The sequence below is a fragment of the Caretta caretta genome, chromosome 4 (assembly GCF_965140235.1).
Source record: "Caretta caretta isolate rCarCar2 chromosome 4, rCarCar1.hap1, whole genome shotgun sequence".
NCBI lineage: Eukaryota > Metazoa > Chordata > Testudines > Cheloniidae > Caretta > Caretta caretta.
The window spans coordinates 19888472-19911155 of record NC_134209.1 but is presented as its reverse complement, the minus strand read 5'-3'; the positions used below and the strand labels follow the sequence as shown (position 1 = coordinate 19911155).

General features: G+C 46.1%; 2 protein-coding genes across 10 annotated transcripts in view; one reads left to right on the top strand and one right to left on the bottom strand.

The window, feature by feature from the left end:
- INTS10 (integrator complex subunit 10) overlaps positions 1-8545 on the top strand; it is a 42368-nt gene extending 33823 nt beyond the window's left edge. For 3 of the 6 annotated variants that reach the window (XM_048848249.2, XM_048848251.2, XM_048848250.2), the window contains exons 17-18: positions 5435-5512; positions 8173-8545. In XM_048848249.2, the coding sequence (XP_048704206.1) occupies positions 5435-5512; positions 8173-8329 (235 nt within the window). In that variant the 3' untranslated portion in view covers positions 8330-8545. The remainder of the gene's footprint in view (positions 1-5434; positions 5513-8172) is intronic. The other 3 variants (XM_048848252.2, XM_048848254.2, XM_048848253.2) reach the window with 1 other exon arrangement.
- Positions 8546-8899: 354 nt separating this feature from the next.
- HGSNAT (heparan-alpha-glucosaminide N-acetyltransferase) overlaps positions 8900-22684 on the bottom strand; it is a 28332-nt gene continuing 14547 nt past the window's right edge. For 2 of the 4 annotated variants that reach the window (XM_048848257.2, XM_048848255.2), the window contains exons 6-18: positions 21540-21609; positions 20097-20200; positions 18453-18529; positions 17715-17745; positions 16011-16171; positions 14958-15073; positions 13833-13957; positions 12265-12391; positions 11607-11693; positions 10283-10360; positions 10082-10152; positions 9830-9942; positions 8900-9382 (exon numbers count right to left, since the gene is read on the bottom strand). In XM_048848257.2, the coding sequence (XP_048704214.1) occupies positions 9201-9382; positions 9830-9942; positions 10082-10152; positions 10283-10360; positions 11607-11693; positions 12265-12391; positions 13833-13957; positions 14958-15073; positions 16011-16171; positions 17715-17745; positions 18453-18529; positions 20097-20200; positions 21540-21609 (1342 nt within the window). In that variant the 3' untranslated portion in view covers positions 8900-9200. The remainder of the gene's footprint in view (positions 9383-9829; positions 9943-10081; positions 10153-10282; positions 10361-11606; positions 11694-12264; positions 12392-13832; positions 13958-14957; positions 15074-16010; positions 16172-17714; positions 17746-18452; positions 18530-20096; positions 20201-21539; positions 21610-22684) is intronic. The other 2 variants (XM_048848256.2, XM_048848258.2) reach the window with 2 other exon arrangements.

The following is a 22684-nucleotide window of genomic DNA, read 5'->3' as shown; positions in this document are numbered from 1 at the left end:
TGTACCTTTAGGCAGTCAGATTGCAAAATTTGGTATGCCCTTTAATGTGTATCACTTGGTGCATGCATTTAGCCCTGATTATGGCTTCCTGTAAGCAGCAGTGAAGTAACAGGCAAAGAGAACCGGTTTCCAGTCCTGCCCTGCACAAAATACTGGATCAGATTTTCAGCAGTGCTCAGCACCCAGCAGCTCCCATTGTCCTGATGTAATTTCTCCCTGTCCTCAATGTCTTCTTAAAAATCTGACCCCAGTTGTGGGTACAGAGCACTTTTGAAACTCTGTCCCACTAGTTTAACTAATCTTTGTGGACCAGTTATTTCAGACCATGGTGGTCTAATTTTGCTGCTACTCAGCAGAAAAGTAACACCCGCCCCGCATTCTCCCTCTCTCTTCCTTTGAATGACTTGACTGACTTTTTGCATAGCTCTCCATCCCCCTGCATTAGTAAATGATAAATACTGGCCAGAATGTTCACGCTTGCAAGCCTGAAGATAGGCACCTATGTCCATATTTAGGCACCTAGTATTGCGTGGCCTGGTTTTCAAAGGTGCTGAGTAACTTCAGCTCCTAGTAATGCTAAGGCAGGTGGTGGATGCCGGTCATTTCTGCAAATCAACCTATTTCCTTAGGTGCCCGGATATGGATTTGGGTGCCATTTTCAGGTACTCAAGTTGGAAAATTTTGACCACTATTTCTAAACCAGATTTCTTAAGTCTGGTCAGGTGGGACATGGAATTTGCTTTTGTTAGCCATCTTGAGATTTGGATTCTCTGCTTGCTGTGGATCACACATGTGCTATGGACATGTGACTTGTCAGAGAGGGTATGAACCATCTTTCAGCTATAACAACCTGTGGTAGCTGGTCGATAGCCAGATGACCAAGACTTTACAAGAGACTGCCCCACACCCAAGTCAGAGTATTTTCTCGGTGTGTGAGCCCATATCAAAAGGGAGAAGGTTTAAAAAGGTATATAAGTGGGGGGCAAAATGCCTAATGAAGAAATGACCATTTGCCATTCCATGTGCAATTCACGGGGTTAGCATTTGGACACTGACATTGGCACAGCAGCTCAAGATGCTAATCTCTAATACTTTGGTTTTCTATTTTAATTTGGAATGACGAAGGAAAGGCGATCCATGTACAAGTTGCAAGATTCTTATGTGTCACATTAATGCTGAAATGTACAGAACTTCACTGTTCAGAAGATGGCCACCTGGCTTGGGCTCAGCACGAGTTCCCTTAGGTCAAAGTTCTAAACCACTGGACCCAGCTGAGATGTGTCTTGCCACCACTACTATGATACTTGGCTGCTTCCTGTGCTCCTGTAATTAATTCCTTTCTGATTGCAGTCAGTGAAAAGCTCTTGGGGACAGTGACATTTCTTTGCAATGTGTCTCTGGATGGCTTCTGCCCCTCACAATATCCTTTGTCCTGGTGTATATTTTGACTGCCACTGAGGCACAGACTTGCAGTGGTGTCCAGGTTGATGTCCCCAGGGCTCATGCCACCTTTACTTGCTCTCCTTCAAGCATCTTTTGGAGGCCTCTCTGCATTATCACTCCCAGGGCATGGAGGTCACTTTCTGCAGCACCTTTATTCTCCTGTCCTTTCCCTGACTGACGGTCTGCACTTCTCCCAGGAGCACTGAGGCAGGACCAAGAGGTTTGGCTGCATGCAGGGGCGAGGACCATCATTCTTGGAATTCTCCAGCGTTTTCTGCCTCCACCCCCTGTGCAGACAACAAACTATGGGCTCCCCATCCTGCTTCCTCTTTATGGACCTTTGTTTATCTGCCCACAGGCTGTTGACCTTAGTGGAGTTTTGTGCCATGTTGCTTCTTATCCACTAGAGCATTTCTTGACATCAAGCCTGGGTATTGTAACTATTGCTTGATACATTGAGATTTTTGCTCAGCACTATTCTGGAGACTTTTGACTCCTTCCCATGTCTTTCAGGTGGCAAAGCAAACCAGTAACTTCAAATATTGTTGTGTGGTCATGCTGTGTGTCTCTTAGACATGCATGCCTGGAGTCTGGAAATAAACTGGCTGAACTGTCAGATGTGCTCACAGATGTAACTATAAGTTCTCAGTTCCTGAGAAGGGCTCTTCAAAGCCCTATTCTGATAATTCTTCTAACTCAGCTACAAAGCTAGCACAAAAAGTCTCAAGAGTCCAAGTCAAGATGCCATTGCAGGCACTGAGACTGTCGGCGTCTCTCTGGAGGGTGCAGATCTGACAGGAGAGATTGCGTAGCTCCCATTCCACTGCACCAAAGTGTGCAGATTAAAACTGTGTCTGATGCCATTCTGCACCAAGACCTCTGCATCCTTGTTGCTTCAATGCACCCAACAAGTGATGCATGACAGAATCCTCATTACGCAAGGCATTGCTTCAACTAAAGTTTTGAGCTTAGTCTCGGTTTTGTTTTGTTTTTTAAAAAGGGCTTTGTTCTCTGTAGCTATGCAGTTGGATCTGGCCACCTCTCTGACTCGTTGATTGCCACATTAGGTTCTGATTCCCCAGCCCTGCTGTCCTGAGTTTGCAGCCTTCAAGTTGATTGCACAGAAGGCTTCTCTTACAAAGTTGCACCTTGTTTGGCTAACAGTTATCAAAGTTTACTCGCAGGATTAAGTTACTTTTTCAGACTGCTACATACAGATAATATCACTTTCCACACGCTCCCTTCAGCAAGTCTTGGAGTTTAACAAGAACCTGAAGCTCCTCTTTCTGAGTGCAGGTTTCTGTAATGTTGGCCTTCTGGCCTCCAAATGGCACAAGCTGTTGTGCTTGATTATCATAATCCTCTCCTTGCTGAGACACATCCACACAAGCTGTAAGTAGAGAAGATGTGTGGAGTTCCCATGTAGCCAGATTGCCTAAAGCCTGACTTCTGGAGAGGATGAAGGGCTTGGGCATTGGGAAAGGGCATACTTTTTGGAGAGAGAATAATCTTTGGTGGTGTAGCTAAGTTCCTCCTCAAGAACTTAAGCGCCTTAGACAGAAGAATAGCTAACTCAGTTTTCATCAACACTCCAACTCTGGAACCAGCCTTGCTCATGTCCTAGACTGAAAATGCCAATGCATTTGGCTGAAAAATGGCGAATAGCAAAGGAAGCATCACAGGAATTCATCTGAAGTTGATCGCAGTCTAGTAAGCCTCTGCCATCTGTGACGGACACGATTTTGTGTGTCACTGTGTTTTACATAAGCAAGCACGGAGGAACAAGATGTTTCTTTATTCAGAAGCCTTGTAAGTGGGGGGTTGGACAGTGCCCACAAGTCATTGCTAGCTTCCTTACTTGAAAGGAAATATACTGTTGCCAACAGGTTTGACCAGCTTGTAGGAGTCCCTCTGCTGGAAGTAATGGATCAGCCAATAGGATTGTGGATCCCTCGATAATCTTGTTATGACATTTCAGTTGCATGAGGAAGGGCATATATACAGCCTTAGTCAGCAGTACTCTTCTTGATGGTTCCAAGCTCATAGCACTGCAAAGGTGCTTGCACCCTAAAAGCATGGCCCTACAGAGGAAATGTATCCCACCAGAATAACTGATAAGTCACCTCTTGTTAAGTTCAGGAGGGACTCTGTGCATTTCTTGTCTTGCATTGAAGTCCAGCGTGTAATGGAATATTCATTAACTAAGCTGCTGAAAGCTCCCGGTGAGACACTTAATAATACCTGTGAGTTCATTACAGGTAGGTAGGGCACTTTTCCCAGGGGTGGTGACGACTTAGCCCACAGAGTGAGTGAACTTTGGGGCCATTGTGCCTGATGCAGTTGTTCAAAGAGCAGGCAACGCTAGCGTTCTGCATTCCTCGCAGACCTGGTGACAGCGTTCTGTCTGAGCCAATCCAGTAGCCTGCCATGGCTTACCCCAGCAAAACCCTTCTCCACAAACTCTGCCAAAGCTCCCTAGACTTTTACTTGGAGAATGCCAAAACCAGCTACTTTTAGTTTACATCGATTCAGTATGTACTGGGAAAGAACTGTCTCTCTGATTGTATCTCATTGCTACAGCCTGGCAGGTCTACTGGTGTTCTCCTGCAGGCCACAAGCTCTGCTGTGTGTCCATTCAAGAGATGTGCAAAGCAGCCCCATGGTGCTTTCGGCACATTTTCTGAGCAACATTGCTTCCATTCAGCCTCAGGCCAAAGGGGATTTTGCTTCTCCTCAAGTTTATAGAAACACTGCCTGACATCACGGGCCCCAAAACACTCTTTTCTGTGATTGTGTCCCTTCTTGCATGCTGTTTTCTTTAGGGCAGTATCTTCTCTCTCCACATACCAGGATAAGGTTTGTGTCATTCTTGCTATTAAAGGTATGCAGCGCACAGTTTATTGCTATTTTGGTTGCACTGTTTTTTCTTGAGAGTCATCTTTGCAGCTTTTTTAGTCTCTAAGAATGGGGATTTGCTTTGTTTGGTATCTCTTGTTGGTCTCTGCAGATATACACCTCAGCAGATTACTGCTCCCTGGTGACTCAACATTCTCTTACTTGGCATTGCTGATATATACATTTAAAGAATGTCCATCTATTATAGAGTAATTTTGCCTCCTGCCCAAAAGGAATAGATTACTGGCCCAGCTGAAATTCCTCACTGGGGAGGAAGGAGGGCCCAAAGCTGTCTCTTGTATGTCCTACCACATAGAACATTGAGCTAAGGGAGCTCCTGTCATGGCCATGTGAACAAGCAAATACCTACGAATAGTAATTTGCTGAGATGTGTATCTGCAGAGAAGAGAGATTACAGGTAAGTAATAATTACACGTGCTCAGTTCTCCATTGCATAAAGGTAAATTGTCTGATACACCCCATTGTACTGCTTAAAAACAGAGCGGAAATCTGGATCAACAGCGTGTCACCCTTCTTGCTACAGCATCCTCCCTTTTCCCATTCAACTTTCCAAAATGGTCTCCTGCTGCTCTTCACTAAAATCAGTGTTATGGGTGCTGAGGAAAACATCCCAGAAAGCACTGCTGTACACTCCCTTTTCCCATTCAACTTTCCAAAATGGTCTCCTGCTGCTCTTCACTAAAATCAGTGTTATGGGTGCTGAGGAAAACATCCCAGAAAGCACTGCTGTACACTCCCTTTTCCCATTCAACTTTCCAAAATGGTCTCCTGCTGCTCTTCACTAAAATCAGTGTTATGGGTGCTGAGGAAAACATCCCAGAAAGCACTGCTGTACATTGGATTGTATTTCCACCCACTTGTGGCATGATGAGCCCTGGAATGGTCTATTGTGGGTGTGCTAGAGTGATGGGTAGAGGGGGCTCTGGCCTTCTCGCCTCCCCTTACTTTAGCTGAACAGTTGGTCGCACTGTGATCTCCCTCCAGTTCTCTTCTGTATCTCTTTCTGGAGAGTTGTTTTGCAGCACAGGTGAGTCAGTGTGGTTTTTTGAATGCTGCTGTTTGCTGTTTTTTAAAGGACTTCTAGCCCTCCCATGGGGTTACTGCAGCAGGAGTTCATACCTGTACTACAGCCCAGCATACAGACTGCTGACAGGTACCAAGCGGAAAAACCCTGCTCATAGTGTGCTGTGTTTTGTCAACATATTTTTACTGCCCATGGTTTTCAGCTCTTCGTTATTCAGTACTTTTATTCATGGTTTTTTTTTTGTTTTTCATTTGTGCCTACTTTCTTTGGGAAACCATGTTGTACTAGTGTAACATTTATTTTTTTCCATAAGTTGCCAAATGTGTATATGTTCTTCAATTTATTAATAACTGTCGAGTTCAAACAAAAATACAGGGATTCAGATCAGATGATACAGAAGTCCAGTCAACTTATTAAAATGCTTCTCAAGACTTACTACCCCATTGGATCTACTTGTAATAACTTTTTTCCTCAACCAAATTGGTTGCAGTTGAGAATTTTCTTCAATGCGTACTTTGCTGTTAAGTCAGAAACACTGGCTTCTGCCACATGCTGCTAGTAATAGTCAGTATTATGAGTTTTGTATTGATATTTTGTGTTCCTGGTGGCTGATTGACACTGAAAACTTACACTGGCATGGCTACATCTCTCAGGGTGGGGGGGGTGTGAAAAATCCACGCTCCTAAGAGATGTACTGAAGTTGACCTAATGCCTGGTGTAGACAGCACTAGGTCAGCGGAAGAATTCTTCTGCTGACCTAGCTACTGCCTTGGAGAGGTGAATTAACTACAGCAATAGGAGAACCCCTCTCATCCCTGTAGCGAGTGTCTACACTGAACCGCTACAGAGGTGCACCTGTACTGCTGTGGTGTTTTAAGTGTAGACATAGCCTAAGGGCTTGTCTTCACGTAAAGCGCTACAGTGGCACAATTGCACCACTTTGGTGAAGACACTTCTTCCGTCGGCATAGTTAATCCACCTGTCTGAGAGGTGGTAGCTATGTTGATGGGAAAAACTCTCCCCTTGACATAGCACTGTCTACATGGGGCAGTATAATTGTGTTGCTCAGGAGTATGGATTCTTCACACCGCTGAGCGACGTAATTATACCGATATAGGTCTGTAGTGTAGATCTGGTCTTGGATAGGAGCTGAGTGTGCAGCCCACCACTGTCATCAATGCTTGTGAGAAACTGAGGCAGTGAGAATGGAAAGCAGGATTGTCCCATAAGCTGAATGTACAGAGCTCTATTTTCAGCACCACTTGTTAGCATTTTAGTGCCTGGCTCCCATTAGCATTAAAAGTCATAACAGGATATCCATATTAAAATCATTTTCTACTATGTTAAGAGTTGATGTCTGGATATTAGTTCCCTTTAAGTTGAGTGCTAGCGGAGCCATTTGCTATTTCTGTGTAAAGTATTAAAATAGACTTGCTATTTAATTTAATTGCCAGGGAAGTTTTCTCTCTCCTTTTGAGAGGGAGCGATTTGTTGATACAGATATTCAGTGTAGGAGATAAAATACTTAAATAGCTGGTTTTGGTTTAGGACAGTGCTTCATTGGGGGGTTTAATTTCTAGATCGTTCCTTTCGGCTGATCCCTCCCCCAGCTCTGGATATGTATGGGTTGTTGCCTCTTTCCATCCTCGCTTTAACTGGATTTGCTCCTAGTTCCTCCCTACTCCCTGAACTTCAGCAATTCACTGACTCTCCCCCAGAGCCCATTTGTGCTGAGGCATTTGCTAAACAGCAACTCCCTCCTCCTCCCAGAGCAGGGACTAATGATACAAGGTCAGGGACTCTATATTCAGTCCTGGACCACTGCCAAAAAACCCAACCCACTGCCACACTAAAAGCCCAGTGCGAGTGAAGCTTGGAATCCCAGTGTTCACGTGTTATAGAACGTTTCTCTGACAGCAGCAGTTGAGGACAGTGGGCTCTGAAATTGTGTGAATGGAAATGGGTGTTGAGGGGCAAAAACAGACCTTAGAATGGCAGTCTGATTAACAGCTGATATCACATGACCTGCTCTGGCTAGAACCACTTTGGTTGCAGCCGTACCAGAACCATTGTGCTTTTTCCAAGTACGAGTCTTGGACTTGTAATCAAAAGAAACCTTTGATCTTTGCCTGGAAGCTGACAGACAACTCCAGCGAGAGCTGCTGACCTCAGTCTGATACTAGACATAAGGCACTCACTGCCTCTTGGGTTAGTGTAAGTGTCTGATCAGCTCCCCCAGGCTTGTATGTGCGCTTCTGCACCCACCCTCAGAGCTTCCCCACAGCAGCAGTGAAGTGAAACAGACAAGAGCCTAGCAAGCTTCATGCTGCTGTTCCTGATAAACCCATGGCAGGTCCAATTCCCCCCTGCTGCTGGGGTGGGAACTCAAACTTTTGTTAGTCTCTTTTGTACTTTTGTCTCTGCAACTGCCGTGACAGTGATTAGAATGGGGAAGTGTTGGTAGCGATTTCCTTCCTAGTGCAGGACAAGCACTGCTGGGGGGGGAGGGTGGTGGTTGCCGCATGGAATAGTGAGTGGACATTCCTGCTAGCTAAAACCAGTGACACTTGATGATTTAAGCATTAGACTAAAGGCATTTAAAGATCCCAAAACTGTCTTAAAATTCAAGTAAGCAAATGAACACTTGAAAGTATAGAAAACATCTTAACTCTCTTCAGAGATGGAAGGTAGATGTTACACTTTATTTCAAAGTGCTGTGTGTATGAAGGCCTCATCTATTGCTCAGAGTAATTCTCCTTTGTCATCTTTTGTTTCCTTGATGACTTCAGGCATCACACAGTAACCCGGGGAATAACTAAAGGGGTGAAAGAGGATTTCCGCTTGGCTATGGAGCGCCAAGTCTCACGCTGCGGGGAGAATCTGATGGTGGTGTTACACAGATTCTGCATTAATGAGAAGATACTGCTACTTCAGACGCTGGCCTGAGTGGAGCGGACAGTGCAGCAGGGTGTCTTGCTGAGAAAGCAGAGGGCTGTATTATATACTCTTAACACAACATAGCTGTTGCAAAGGGACTGTTCTAAACTAATCATGCTCATGTTGTTATGGGACTCGGTCCTAGAGTACATGTAAACTGAAGTTCATACTTAATCTTATTTTGGTAGATCAGACAAATTTTATAAATAAATCATTTGAAAATTCTTTGAGAAGTCAAATGTTTGTGTAGCTTCCATAGCTATTCTGGAGTCATGGTGTGAGAATTGCAGCTAAGGAAGCACTTTAACAGACTAAATTTACATTGAACATCAGTGGCATTAGTTTTCCTGGTGGGGCTGAATCAGGCTCCCATTGACTACCATGGAATGTTGCTTTGAAAGGAGGTTAAGGGCCTTGAAGTAAATCTAGTTTGGCAAAAACTGTGCCATCTACACGGTCCATATAAAGTCAGTTTGTAATGGCTTGAAATGTTGTGCCAGACACACAACTGTAAGCCAGAGCATCTATATCAGTTCCCTTTATGAAAGACGCCAGAACTGTCTTAAAACTGTTCAGGTGTTAAGGGCTATCCAATATGGCGGTCTGTTTATTGTAGGTAGAATAGCGGCACGCTGTGCCCTGAAACATAGTACTGTATACAAAGACAGGCAGACAACACAGGTCAGGCAAGTTACTGTGTCTTGGCTAAACAGGAAGATACTGTCCCTTAGGCACCAGAAAGTCTCCATTCCCGTTCCCCATGAAATGTAAACTGAACACATGAGCCCTTTTTAGTAATGAATCCCACCAGAAATGGCATCATCTCTGGGGAGTCCAACTTCAATATCTTATCTCCCAGAAGAGACCATCATTAACCCAATCAGATTTTCCAGAATATCCTTTTCTGGTAGAGTAAATACGATATGATGACCCAGATTGATGTTGCAACCAGGTTCTGAGCCAAGTGTTCCCCATGGGACTGACTGTCCTTCATCTTCCACTTAAAAGGGAAATAGTTCTCAAATACTTCATGCCCAACATAGACCAGGATTGAGTTCATTCCTTAAAATAAACACAAAGAAAACAATTCTATACTCCATTGCATTCTAAGAGCAAGCTGTAGCAGCAGGGGCTGGCAGAGTATTTACGGGAAAGGGAATCAGGAAATCCTAAGCTTCAAAGACAAGTTGTTCCTGTCACTAACTTGCCCTGTAGCCTTGAATAAGTCACTTTACCCCTCTGACTTCACAGCTAAAGAGTGATTAATAATTCTTACCTGCCTCCCAACAGCAGTATGAACATGTAGAGAATGTAGTTTTTTAATTAAAGCAAAGTTTAAGGATCTTTTTTAATCAAAGGTTTTTCATTGCAAAACTATTCTTGAAGGGAAACATTTTAGCAGTAGGTCTTGCTGCTTGACATGGCAACAGAATGTTAATTTTACTGATAAGGACAGGACTAAACCACCTATTGCATCACAGATAACTAAATATGCTTGAGTTTACTGACCTGGGTAGAAAAATGGAGCACCTGACCAGCATCTCTTGACATCCACAAGATAGTATATCAGCAATAAAAGCATGAAGGCAAAGCAGCTCAAGGTTGTCACATAAGAGATTGACCTACATATTTTCAATGGGAATATAAAAGTATATTTAGAGAAGTTCAATATGGACTGATGTTGCTACAGTTAAATACATTGTGTCCATATAGCTGGAGAGAAACACATTGAATAGTAAAAAGTTACATGTCTCTACTTACCATAGATTCTTATTTGCAGGAATAAACCCTTCATCTTTAGAGCATTTTGTCAAGATAGCAGAAATAATCCCCTGAAATAATGAGTTTGGAGTTTATATGAACTTTCACTGCAGCACATCTTAGAAATAGAAAGCTTGTGCTGCATGAAAAGATGTGGTTGTTAATGAGTAATTTAAACTTTTAAGAAAAGATGTTACTTACCATGACTACACTCCATATAAAAAACCTACTCATTATCTTCTTGTGCTGGTCTTTGTAAAACAGGAATATTTTTCCTGCCTATAAAAAACAAAGGCATAAAAACCAGTAAACATACCAGGTATTTTCCACCAGCCACTTGCAGTAGAATGGAGAAGCTTAAACTGCTTTATTTGTGCTAAGCAGTTGGAAGACCGAGATTAGGAACTCTTCTAGGAGAATGCATTCAGGTGAAAAACAAGTGATGTTTGTTTAGCAACAAAAAAAATTCTGATTTCTACCCCATGTGAGTAACTACACCCACACAACTTTTACAGCTGCTCCAGTGCAGCTCCTATTAAGGCAACTAAAAAATAAGGAAAATCCAGAACAATCAAGGCAACATTAACATTTTCACCAACCTAAATGGCCATGCCTTGCCACCTATATACCATTATACCCAAAAGCACTCCTTGACCCTTCAGGGCACACACTCCCTTTCAGTTCCAATCCACGTAGCCGATTTCTCAAACTCATACTCAGACACAACTAATGGCACCCCATGGACAATGCAGAACTCCTTTCCTCCATGGGATATGCAGCGTGCCATTCTACCTGACAAACTAGGGCGGTTGGATATCACACCTAAGTCCAGATACACATATCTAAAGTCAGCCACTACAAGGTTGCTCCCCACACCTAGTATCTGAGACCCCCCTAGTTATTTTTGGTTTTAAGTGACAGGCTACGAGGGAACTTTTGACATGTTAATGGTTTGAGTGGCAACGCGCCGTCGCCTATTCTGGAAAACGAACACATACGACAGGTGCTAAGCGCGTTTGAGAGATGAGGACGGTGATGGAAACACCACAGCCAAGGTTCTCTAACATATGAGCTTAAATTTAACAGCCTGAGTCCATTTTTAATCTTACTTTCAGAACCCCTGAGCAGCCAGCTGCTACGAGTGATTGCCAGACCTCACCACAAGCCACTGGTGCGATGGTTCTAGGCCTCCCCAGATAGGACAAACAAGGGTTTCAAGAACTGAGCAAAACACCTGGTTTTTTTAAACCTCAGAATCACGCAGGTCAATGTACCTCAAATTTTGATTTAAAGCCTCTGCCAGCTGGCCCCTCCTGCCCTGCCAACTTGGACTCAGGAGGTTTTCAGAGCGTTTGGCTAGTTTATAATGGAACTGTGACTGCAACCTTACCTCTAGAGAAGATGCTGCCACTCCAGCTCGAAAAGCTCTTTTTCCCCTTACCCCCACCTTTGACAAAACACCTTCAGTTGTTTCTGGGAGACGAAGGCTTGCTGACAATGTAGGTTCAAAAAGCAAAGACGGTACCTGAAGTCCCAAAAACGCCATGAAGATTGAATTAATTGTTCCCAAGATGCCTTCGGGATCATAGGCCACTGTTGTTTGGTAGAGCACCTTGCAGAAAGAGAGATTTAGGATTAAAAAGATATGCACCCAGCCCTGAACTTCCTTCTCCCCTCTCTCACCCTGGGGCCATTTCCCTAGCCCTCCGCTGAAACCTGACTGTTGTCAATGCCAGATTTAGATTTCACATTGAAATCATTCCATTTACACTGTATGACAATCCCTCCTCAGAACACAGCCCAAGGAAATGGTCTTTGGAGCAGAACCCTCTCCCCACAGCCCCCAGGCCAGTGTGCTGCTGATGTAAAGCTGGTGAACTTGCTGAGTTGCAGATAGGCCAGGCCAGCCCCACCCATCCACAGCAGTTCCCAAGTCTAGCCTCTCCACCTCCCACAGTGGTACCACCAGAGTTGTCAACTAAGTTTCGGAGAGAGCTTCTAAGCAAGGAAGAGCCCCTCTTAGCTGTCACATCCCAGACAGAGTGGGAGAGTTGGCATTTAAAGAAGGAAGTAGCTTTTTCTTCTTGAAAACTTAGCTAATTTTATATTAAAGTTGTTGACATGTTAACACAGAACCTAACTGCAGCAAGTCAATGGTTTATGTGCAAGTCAGAACCACTCACATTGGATGATGGGTGTTGGTAAATATGCTTTTCTCCCAAGAGCAAGTGATCAATATAACCGGCTGCTCCTCCGGTGCAATTGGGATATTTTCCAAAATCCCCAATGCCACCGGGGCCAAGGTAACCACTGGAAAGGAAGCAAAAGGCCATGGGTCTTTGCAGCGCTATTCTGTTGAAAGGCTTAAGCATGAACAACAATGCTAAGTTTTGCTGCTCTTTAGGGATCTGCTGAAGCAGAAACTCACCCCCACAGGCAATCAGGTCATACACCGAACTACCTCCTTCCCTGGTACAAGTCGCAAGGGGAAGGGCAGCCCAGAGGAGACACTGGCCAATGCCTGGAAAGCAGAGCACCTGGTAACTAGTTACCACCAGTGCGCTCTGTAACTGCCAATCCCCACAGGCAAACTAGACACGTGCCAGACTCAGGCTGATCAAGACAAGATCAACTGTCAACAAGCCATAGCACCAGGGCAGCCAAAGCCCAGCACTGCCCAGCCTTGCCCTTAACTCCAAAAGGGAGAGCTCACCTTCCCAGCCACCAGCCCAGCCCCTCGTCCCTCGCCCCCCCAAGAACAGAACAAGCCAGTGCAGCATCGGTGCCGAAAGGCAAGGAAATGCTCACGGACTCCCACAGCAGTAAGGACAACACAGGGGAGCTCCAAGAGACCCCTCAGGCTGCAGCCACTTGGAAACAAGTGGCTGACAAAACTCCGTGGTGGGCAGCTAGGTGCTGTTAACAAGAAATCCCCCAGAACCCAGTGCCTTGATGCTATGAGACCCTCAGCCAGTGTCAAACAGAGACTGTACTTGGAAATGGCAAGAAGAGGCCACACATGACTAGTCAGCACCTGAGGCTAGTGGCTGGGGAAGCAAGCACTGGCAGGGGAGGACATCTCCAATGCTGACTGCACTCAGAAAGCAGCTCATTGAGAAGGGGCATAGAGATGAACAAGGTACTTTGAACAGGCTTAGTAAGGTCCCCATCCAGCATCCCACAAGCCCAGGCACTTCTAGAAGCAAGGAGAGTTCCAGGCTGTCTCAGCTAGAAGCACCACGCGTCATTACTAGGACCCAGGTGCACGTGATCTCTTTACAAGGAGGGGAGGTCCTCATCTGCCTGAGCACACAAGCTGCGGCAGGGATGTAGCTGGCAGCAGACAGCAAGCATCAACAGCAGCAGCCTGAAAGCTCAGCACATATGAAAAGACTGGCTTGTTGAGATGTCCTTTCGGGAAGAGAGCTCCTCATTCCCGTACCTCCCAGGGGTGCAGGGAGGAGACATGCATGAGAGATGCGAGCTGCTCAGATACTACAGTGATGGAGACCATAGGAGAACCTCAGAGGGAGATTTTAAACCTGCTTCTTACTTAGGTGAGTAATAAAGATGTCCTCTACATAAAGCCAAGTACTTCACTGCAAAGTGGGGAAGGGGATGTTTCACTGAGAAACATTTTCCTACTGACTCAGAGCTAGACATACTGAAACATGGTCCCTATGCAGCAGAATAACCCCTGACATCACACAGAAAGCACCCAAAGGAAAAGGAATCCAAGCATTCAACTTACTTTGGGCAGCCAGGTACAATTAACAGGAAGGTCAAACCCAGCCAAATCGCCTCCAGCGTCAGAATGAAAACCCACTGTGGCCAGTAGAGCAGGATATCCCGCAGGGCAAAATACGGGGTCTCCTGCTTAAGAGGTAGGGAATAAAAGGAAAACTAATTGGCAAATGATCACTGAGCATTTGGGGAAAAGACACCTTTCACTTTCGAACAGTCCCCTGGCACTGCAGATGGTTGGGAGTGATAACTGCAGAGTTTGCAAGGCTTTCCATTGTAACATCATTTTCACACACCCACAATGTCTGAAACTGACATTCACCAGGTTTGCCTTCAAAAGTGATTTTGTTTTGAAAGTCTGAGCAAAATCCTTTCTGCAGACTGAGAGTCACAGACAGGAAAACAAGGCACTTTTCCTTGTTGTACAAATCCTAGCTATGCTAAAGTGGGTGAAATTTGAAACTCTGGATTCAGCATGGACTAAACCCTTGCTTGGCTCAGTTGGGGGTCAGAAAGATTAAAATAAAAGCACTATAAGTGATTGGAAAGGGTCATGTCCCAGCATGCTTAGTGTGTTTCTGCTAAGCCCTGCTTTCTTAGGGCATTACTGCCCGGTCTGTCTGCCTTGCCTTCTGGCCCAGAGGGTGGTGCTCAGACTGACATGCAACAATTCTAGAAGAGGGAAGCATTTGGAGCCTTGAAGTGGACAGTGGACTGAATTAAGAGTTCAAAATTACACCTGTGTTTCAGCACCCTTGGAATCCAAGAGGCATTGATTGCAGATCAGGAAGGAGTGAGTTCGTAAGGACCTCTATAATCCTTTATATGGCAACCAAGCTGGGGCTAGCCATGCGGAGTAGTTGAAATGCACCCTGCTCTGCTCAGTTCCTGAGCAACCCCCTTGCACTGCTCTGTACAGTTAAACAGATATTAATCTTGTGCAGCAGGGCTCCTAAAACCACACAAGAGCTGCCGGAGACAGGACTACAGTGGCAGGCACGGGAGGGGCGACCATCTAGCAACAGACTGCACGTGCAAGAGGCAAATGTGATGGTGCTGTGTATCCTACACGTGTTTACAGCCTGCCCCTCCAGCATCATCGAAGACAGAGCTATAGCCAAGGATCACTCACCAACGTATCATTCTCAGCCACAGCTTTAGCAAACCCGAGTTCTAAGACGGCAACCACAAGGTAGGTAAATCCCAGTCTCTGGAGTACACCTGGAATCCGCAGATTACTCCAAGACACTACAGGAAACACACACACAATGTAAGAGGGGGGCTGCTGACCTATTACGGTGGCTCTCTGGCAATGCACATTGGTAAATTCTGGCTCCTTCTCAGGCTCAGGTTGGCCACGCCTGGGTTAGGGCCTATGTACTCATGCTGCCTCAGGGAATGTCTATGCAGCAAAGAAAAAAACATGGCTGACCCCTGCAAGCCGATTGCAGAGCTATTTCATTGCTGTGTAGACTTCCGGGCTCAGGATGGACCCTGTGTGTAGGAGGGTCCCAGAGGAGGTGTGTGATGCACTCACTTCGTGCCCCACTTCCACAGCTTTGGGGATATATCCTACCCACCCCGCCTCACTGTACAGGGAGGGAGAAGGGCACAAGGCAGGACCGTCCCATGAAACTCAAGCAACACACTTGCACTGCGCCCCTTCCTTTAAGCACAACTTTTCCTACTCCAGGCTTTCCTTTCCCACTCCCCTGCAACTTCACAGTCCGAGTACAGTTGTTATGATCAGGATACAAGAGGAGGGCGTGACGGTCTAAAAGCAAGAACTGGGAGGTCCCAGTCTCCTATGGACTGGATCTCTCTCTGGAAGTTACGCTTCAGTCAGTTACTGGGCTCAAATAAATGGCTGAACGGATTAAATTCTCCAGCTTGTGTTACACAGGAGGTCAGACTAGATGATCTAATGGTGCCTTCTGGCTTTATAATCTAGGACTATAAGTAAGGAGACAGCCTTAAACCAGACAGTTGTTGAGTTATGTAGCACAGCTGAACAGCTCACCATTCTTGGCCTGTTACAGCACTTGCAGAGAACTGCCCTCTGCCTGCAGTTGGTCCATGGGGTGGGACTGATCATATATTCATTCTATAAACAGCCAGGTAAAAATGGGAAAGCTACAAATTCCAAAAAGGACAAACAAACAACAAATGAATTCTCTCCACTTACAAGGTCCAAGGCAATAATTGGGATTGATGATTATGACGCCTATTAGAAACAGCAAGAAACTCCTCCAGAGAGCTTTCCCCAGCACTTTCCACTTCGAACATCCCCGCCTCAGCATGGAGTTCAGTGACAGTGAAATTGAGGTGCCCATGATAAACACAAACCTAGAAATGCAGGTAGCTGTGAAATGGGTCTATTCAGGGGAATCACGACTAATCACACATACTCCAATGCTGTGGCTCCTGGAAGCAGCGGCATGTCCCGCCCCGGCTCCTATGTGTAGGGGCATCCAGGGGGCTCCACACGCTGCCCCTACCCCAAGCACCGTCTCTGTAGCTCCCATTGGCCAGGAACTGCGGCCAATGGGACCCGCAGGGGTGACGCCTGTGGACGGGGCAGCACGCAGAGCTGTCTTGCCGGTGCCGCGCCTCCGCGTAGGAGTCGGGGGGGGGGGGCAGCATGCTGCTGCTTCTGGAAGCTGCGGGGGCGGCAGCTGCGGACGGGGCAGTGTGCAGAGCCGCTTGGCCACGCCTCCGTGTAGGAGCCAGAAGAAGAACATGCCACTGCTTCCAGGAGCTGCTTGAGGTAAGCGCCGCCCAGAACCTGCATCCCTGACCTTCTCCCGCGCCCCAACCCCCTGCCCCAGCCTGATCCCCCTCCCACCCTCTGAACCCCTCGGTCCCAGCCCGGAACCTTCCCCAAACCCTTCTGTACGCCAAACATCTTATCCCCAGCCCCACCCCAGAGCCCTCACCCACCCCCCACACCCTGAACCCCTCAGCCCCAGCCTGGAGCCCCCTCCTGCACCCTGAACTCCTTATTTCTGGCCCCACTCTGGAACCTGCACCCCCAGCCCACACCACAGCCTCAGCGCAGAGCCCCCTCCCATATTCCAAACCCCTCTGCTCCACCCCAAGCCTGCAGCACCCTCCTGCACCCTAAACCCCTCATCCCTGGCCCAACCCCAGAGCCAACACCTCCAGCCGGAGCATGCATCCCCTCCCGCATCCCAATCCCCTACCACAGCCCAGAGCCCCCTCCCGCACCCTGAACTCTTAATTTCTGGCCGCAGCCGGAGCCCTCACCCCCTCCCGCACTCCAACCCCCAATTTTGTGATCTTTCGTGGCCCGCCATACAATTTCCATACCCAGACGTGGCCCTCAGACCAAAAAGTTTGCCCACCCCTGTACTAGCCCATAGGACATATATCACATCACCAGATTAGCCCTGCCCCTGGCACAGCAGCAGACTCTCATTGGTCTGTGCTTAAAAAAACAAACAAAAAAACCCCCAAACACATACACCCCAAAATCCATTTTCCAAATGGATTTAAGGTGCATTTCAGTGCAGTTTAGCAGCATTCCACTGTGTGGCCCTTCTCGTCTACCAAGGGGAGACATTTATTCCTTTCAGGGAGTATCCTTCTTCAAACTCTCCTTTGCTGTGAAGCCCACAGAAACCTTGACAATGGTTCGGCTGTTGGTGTGCTCAGGTCACAGCTCATCATGCTGACCAATACTGTCTCATTGTTTCCTTGTATTTCCCGGTCTATCTGTCAGTTGACTTTGTTGTAAGCTCTTTGGCACAGGGACTGACTTTTTGTTCTGTGTTTGTACAGTACCTAGCACAATAGGGCCCTGGTCCATGACTAGGGCTCCTAGGCGCTATGATAATACAAAATAATAATATTCGCCACAAAGACTTACCATGGAAACACAAGATCTGCCAGCGTTAAGCCTACAAAGGAATCATTAGACAAGTTTTAATTGCCTCGAAAGACTGAACTTATGATGACCCTCATTTCTAAGTCTGCAGAGGAACTGCAGAATGCTTGTAATGATTCAGTAAACCAAATTCTTAAGCAGCATCCTAAGAGATACTGACAAATAATTACTCCTTTGACTGTATCTGCTTCACTTTCCCTTCAGTTTGTTTGCCCCAAACACTGTCTGAATTAACGGCTGTGTCACAGGGAAGACTTCTGGCATGGGATCTTCACAATTTACCATGGTATTAGCACAGCACAACGTGTTACAACACAAGACCGTCAAGCATGATCACTGGGGCAGGCCTGTCATTAATGTTATCTGTACAACACCTAGCACAATGGGATCGTGACCTGGCAGTCACCTCTAGGTCATACCACCATAAGCGTTAAATAATAACACGGCCACTCAAAATGTGTGGCTGTGTTAAAGATGTAAGCAAAAAGGTTGTGTGACAATATAAAGCCTTCCCAAGATTGTCGGATACCAGGAACAATCACACCGTGCTTTGAAATATTCTCCTGCTAGATGCTGGGGGCTAGATCCTTTGCTGGTGTAAACTGACGTAGCTCCACTGAATTCAATGGAGCTATACCTATGTGCACTAGCTGAGAACCTGGCCCGGTCTGTTCATTTCTGTGACTAAGGACTGCATTACATGTATGAACCATACTTTACCATTCCAACTCTGATGTCTGAAGAACCAGTATTTTCCTCCTCCGTAATTAACAAATACCATAATTATGAGAGAGAGCCTAAAAAGACATAAAAAATAATGAGAACGCACGTACAATATTGTGTGTCAGAAACAGACATACGCTTAATATTTTACCCCGTTAAAACATTTTTCAATCTGTCTTTTTTTAAGCAAGATTATAAAAAGAACAGCCAAGCATGCTGTCCAGGGATCAGTGAAGGACCTTCATTCAGAGGAAACTGACGTTGACTGAAAGAAGGAGAGAGCACTGAAAAGTCACATCACTAAGCATGCTGAGTGTGATTTTTGTTCATATTCCCATATAAGTTCACAAAGCTGGCTTCCCACCTTGCTCCAGCCCAATTCAAAATGTTTCAGGAAACCCAAAAACTAGGATCCTACAGTTCTTCCCAGTTAAATGGACCCCCTGGGGCTGTCAGATCTCTAAGCCAGAGATTGCACTGATTGGACCTAATAATTCCATGTACTCCACCAACTTCATTTAGGAAGTCCTCAGCCCCCCACATGGTCCCCTGAAAGAGGAAAAGGAATCATTCCTCCCATTGTAGACAGTGGATAAATCAGAACATGGAGTTAAGAGACTTGACCAAGGCCACACAGGAAATTTGGGAGCAGGGCAGGGAACAGCAAGGCTGTATTTTTACTTGTAAGCTGCATGGAGGGAAGAGAATGACTGAGTACGAGGAAGGAGCACAAGGAAAATCTAGCTAGAAGTCACCCAGTGCACATGAGAAAAAGGAAATGGAGGTTGGACACCAGGAAAAACTTCCCGCCATGGAAATCTGGCAGCCTGTGGAACTGTCTGTCAAGGGAAGTGGTGAAAGGCCCATCAAAACCAGGCAGGACAGATACCAGTAAATGCATTACAGGGAACAATTCTCACAGGGAGGGAGAGGAAGAAATTACCATAATATATAGGGCTGGTCAAAAGTTTTCCATCTAAACTGTTTTTCGATGGAAAACTGAGTTTTTGACACACTGTTTTTCATGAAAAGTGTTTGCTTTCCATGGAAAATTTAAAGTTTTGTTGGATGCCTGAAAACCAAAAAAATAATAGCTGAGTTTTTAGCCTAAAAGTGAAAGATTTTGATTCTGAAATGCCCTCACAGTGCCACATGGGAGCTGAAGTTCAGTTGCCTCATGCTCCCTCATCTCCTGTACTGGCAAACTTCCCACCCAGACTACATTTCCCATGAAGCACCAGGGTCACAGGGCAGCCGTGATGCCTGGCCTACACTATCCAAGAGGGAAGATCATGCTGCATGATGGAAGATGTAGTCTGACCAAAAAGCCCACCCTATAGAAGAGGATGAGGCACCGGAACTACAACCCCCATGAGGCACTGGGGCAGCATTACCAATCAAAATATTCTGGTTTTTGATTATTTGCTGAAAACTCAAAAGTTTTCACAGGAAAAAATAATTTCCAGCTATCTCTGTTAATAGGCAGTTTCCTTCTCCATAAATATAAACCTACATCCAATACCATGACATTCTACCATACCTGGGGGCGAAGATTTCATACTGTGGCCACAATTACATTTCTTCAAACCTAGAGAAGCTTTATAAAGAAGTGGTAAAGAAGCCTCTGAGGCTGCAATTTACCCTCGAAATGTGTCAAGGGAGCGCAGTCGCCGTTGGGAGATGGTCCACGTGGTAGCTGGGACATCGCTGCTTGTGGAATCTGTTCTGGTCGGGGATCCAAGCTCCTTGGAATAGAAACACCACACAAGAGGAAAAGCTAGCAATTGCCTCAACACCTTTGCCATCCTGATCATCTGGGGAATGCGACTCAGCCAGCTGAGGCCTAGAGATACTGGGCATTTCAACACACTCTAACTAATTCTGTTCTTCCCATTTCTCTCTTTATTCCTCACTGAGGGATTCCTTGTATTTCACACTTCATACATCTCACTTCTTTAATCAGCGTAGGAGGCATGGTCCAGTGGGCAGGGCACTGGTCTGTGACTCAGGAGAGCTGGGTTTAATCCCAATGTTGGCCATACACTCCATGTGACCTTAGGCAAGTCATTTAATCTACCCTGTGCCTCGGTTCCCCATGAATAGGATGGGGATAACACGTCTCGGCCTATAGGGGTGCTGTGTGGATAAAATTCATTAATGATTCTGATGCACTCAGCACGCCACCAGTGAAGAAGGCCATGTACAACAGACTCCTGAGAGAATAACTGGGGAGCATAACACGGAAGTGTGCTCATCCAGCGTGGGCAGAGTACACTAGGCCAGATGCTGATGTCATTTACACTAGTGTAAATCCAGAGTGATTCCAACAGCTATATTCCACATCTGCCGAGTGTGTAACAGCGCAGACTGTGGCCCACAGCCTCTGCCGCACTTCCAGGCCCTGGGCTGGTCACAGAACTCTAGGCCTGAGTTCAGAGTGCCTAGAAGAGCAGCTTCCCTCTCTTGACGCTGTCCACGTCACAACAGGGTAATTCTTTCAGTGGAACATTTCCTGCACTGAAACTAGAGAGAAAGAGGCAAACACCTGCCTGGGCAGTAACTGACAGGGTACATGTACACTGGAGCTAGGGGTGTAATTTTCAGCTCAGGTAGGCGTACGCACATTAGTGCTGATGAAATTAGCTTGCTACAGATAGAAGGGTAGCCACGGCCGCAGGACAGGCTAGCTGCTAGCGGTTGCGAGTACGCAACCAGGGTCTCAGACAGGATTGTACTTGGGGAGGCTAGCCCATCACAGCTGTGCTTCTATGTTTAGCATGCTAGCTCAATCAAAGCTAACACATATATGTCTACCTGAGCTGGACATTACACCCACGGCTCCAGCATCGATGTATCCCGAGAGTCATACGTGTCCACTGCACATACATTAAACATAGGTGGCGAGCCCCCTCCAGCACTCCCCAAAGATCGAGACAGCTGTCTACCCACACTTGGAGGATTACCCAGGAACCTGTTCATGGGGGGATGTGGCTGACTATTTACTGAATCTCAAAAAGGACTAGTTGGTGTGAACGCTTCAGTGTAAAAACATGGACGGCAATTTAGCGCATTCTAGCAACTCACAGAATTAATGAGATGATCAGTGTCTCTAGGATGCAGTTTCTTGTAAAACCAATTCCTGACTGGATTGATGCTGTGAACCAATAACAGAAAGAAAAGAAAAGAAAAAAAGATCACACTCTATTGCTTATTTAGAACAAACACACGCTATCAAATCATGTTGGAGCAGCATAAACCAGACGCTGAGAACATCTACCCCTCTCCCCCCGCCCGTCCCACTCCCCTCCTCTCCCCGGATTAGTACAACCTTATTAAGCTTGCGAAGTCAAACACACAAAAGTCAGAGTGCCAGAATTAAGCAACCTTAATTCAGCCCTATTGTGTGTATACACTACGGTACAATTACCACAGGCTCAGATTTCCTCCCCCCCGCCCCCTTTTTTTTGTTTACACTCAGGACCACCTCGTTCAGTGCACAGGATGGATGGCTAGGTAACCAGATTTTCCAACCTTTATAGTTAAACACATACTTAAATCGTATTGACCGGAATGGGCTGAACTGCTGTTCTGAACAGGGGATGCTTTCCTGATTCAGGGCCCTAGACACTCCATAGTAGTGGAAGCACATGGAAACATTCCCTGTATTAAACTTTGCAACCCTGTGGTTTAGTTGGAGGATATCGGCATCTGGAAAACAATAACTGTGTGATGATTAAATGAAGTTGGCCTGAACTGTTGTGTGGACTGCCTGAAGCAGAATGCAGAAGGGGTTTCCCTGGGATGACAACAAGGATTTAAGCACATGCTTCAGTGCGTTCCTGAACTCAGGCCTACATTCTCCTATTCATTTCTCATCCCAGCTCCTGTGCTATAGTCTGATAGAACAGCTAAAAATACAGCAAACAAGGAGGATTATGTGACAGGCAATAAAACTCCATTTACAGTTCAGGCATCACAAACATAATAAGGGCATGGGAGTGACTGTAGTGCTGGTGAAAGCCTTCAGAATGACCGCCTGACAGAAAGTATCCCAAGAAAAAAACCAAAGCACGGGCAGCAGCAATGTGGGTCTCTTCACCCCCATCCCATGCATAGGGCCCAGCACTGAGCTGCAGAGGCTTCTACAGTGAGGAGTTAATTAATATGCTGCAGCTGGCTCTTCAGTAAGACTGAGAGCAGCAGTTATCCATCAGCCACCCACTGAAATG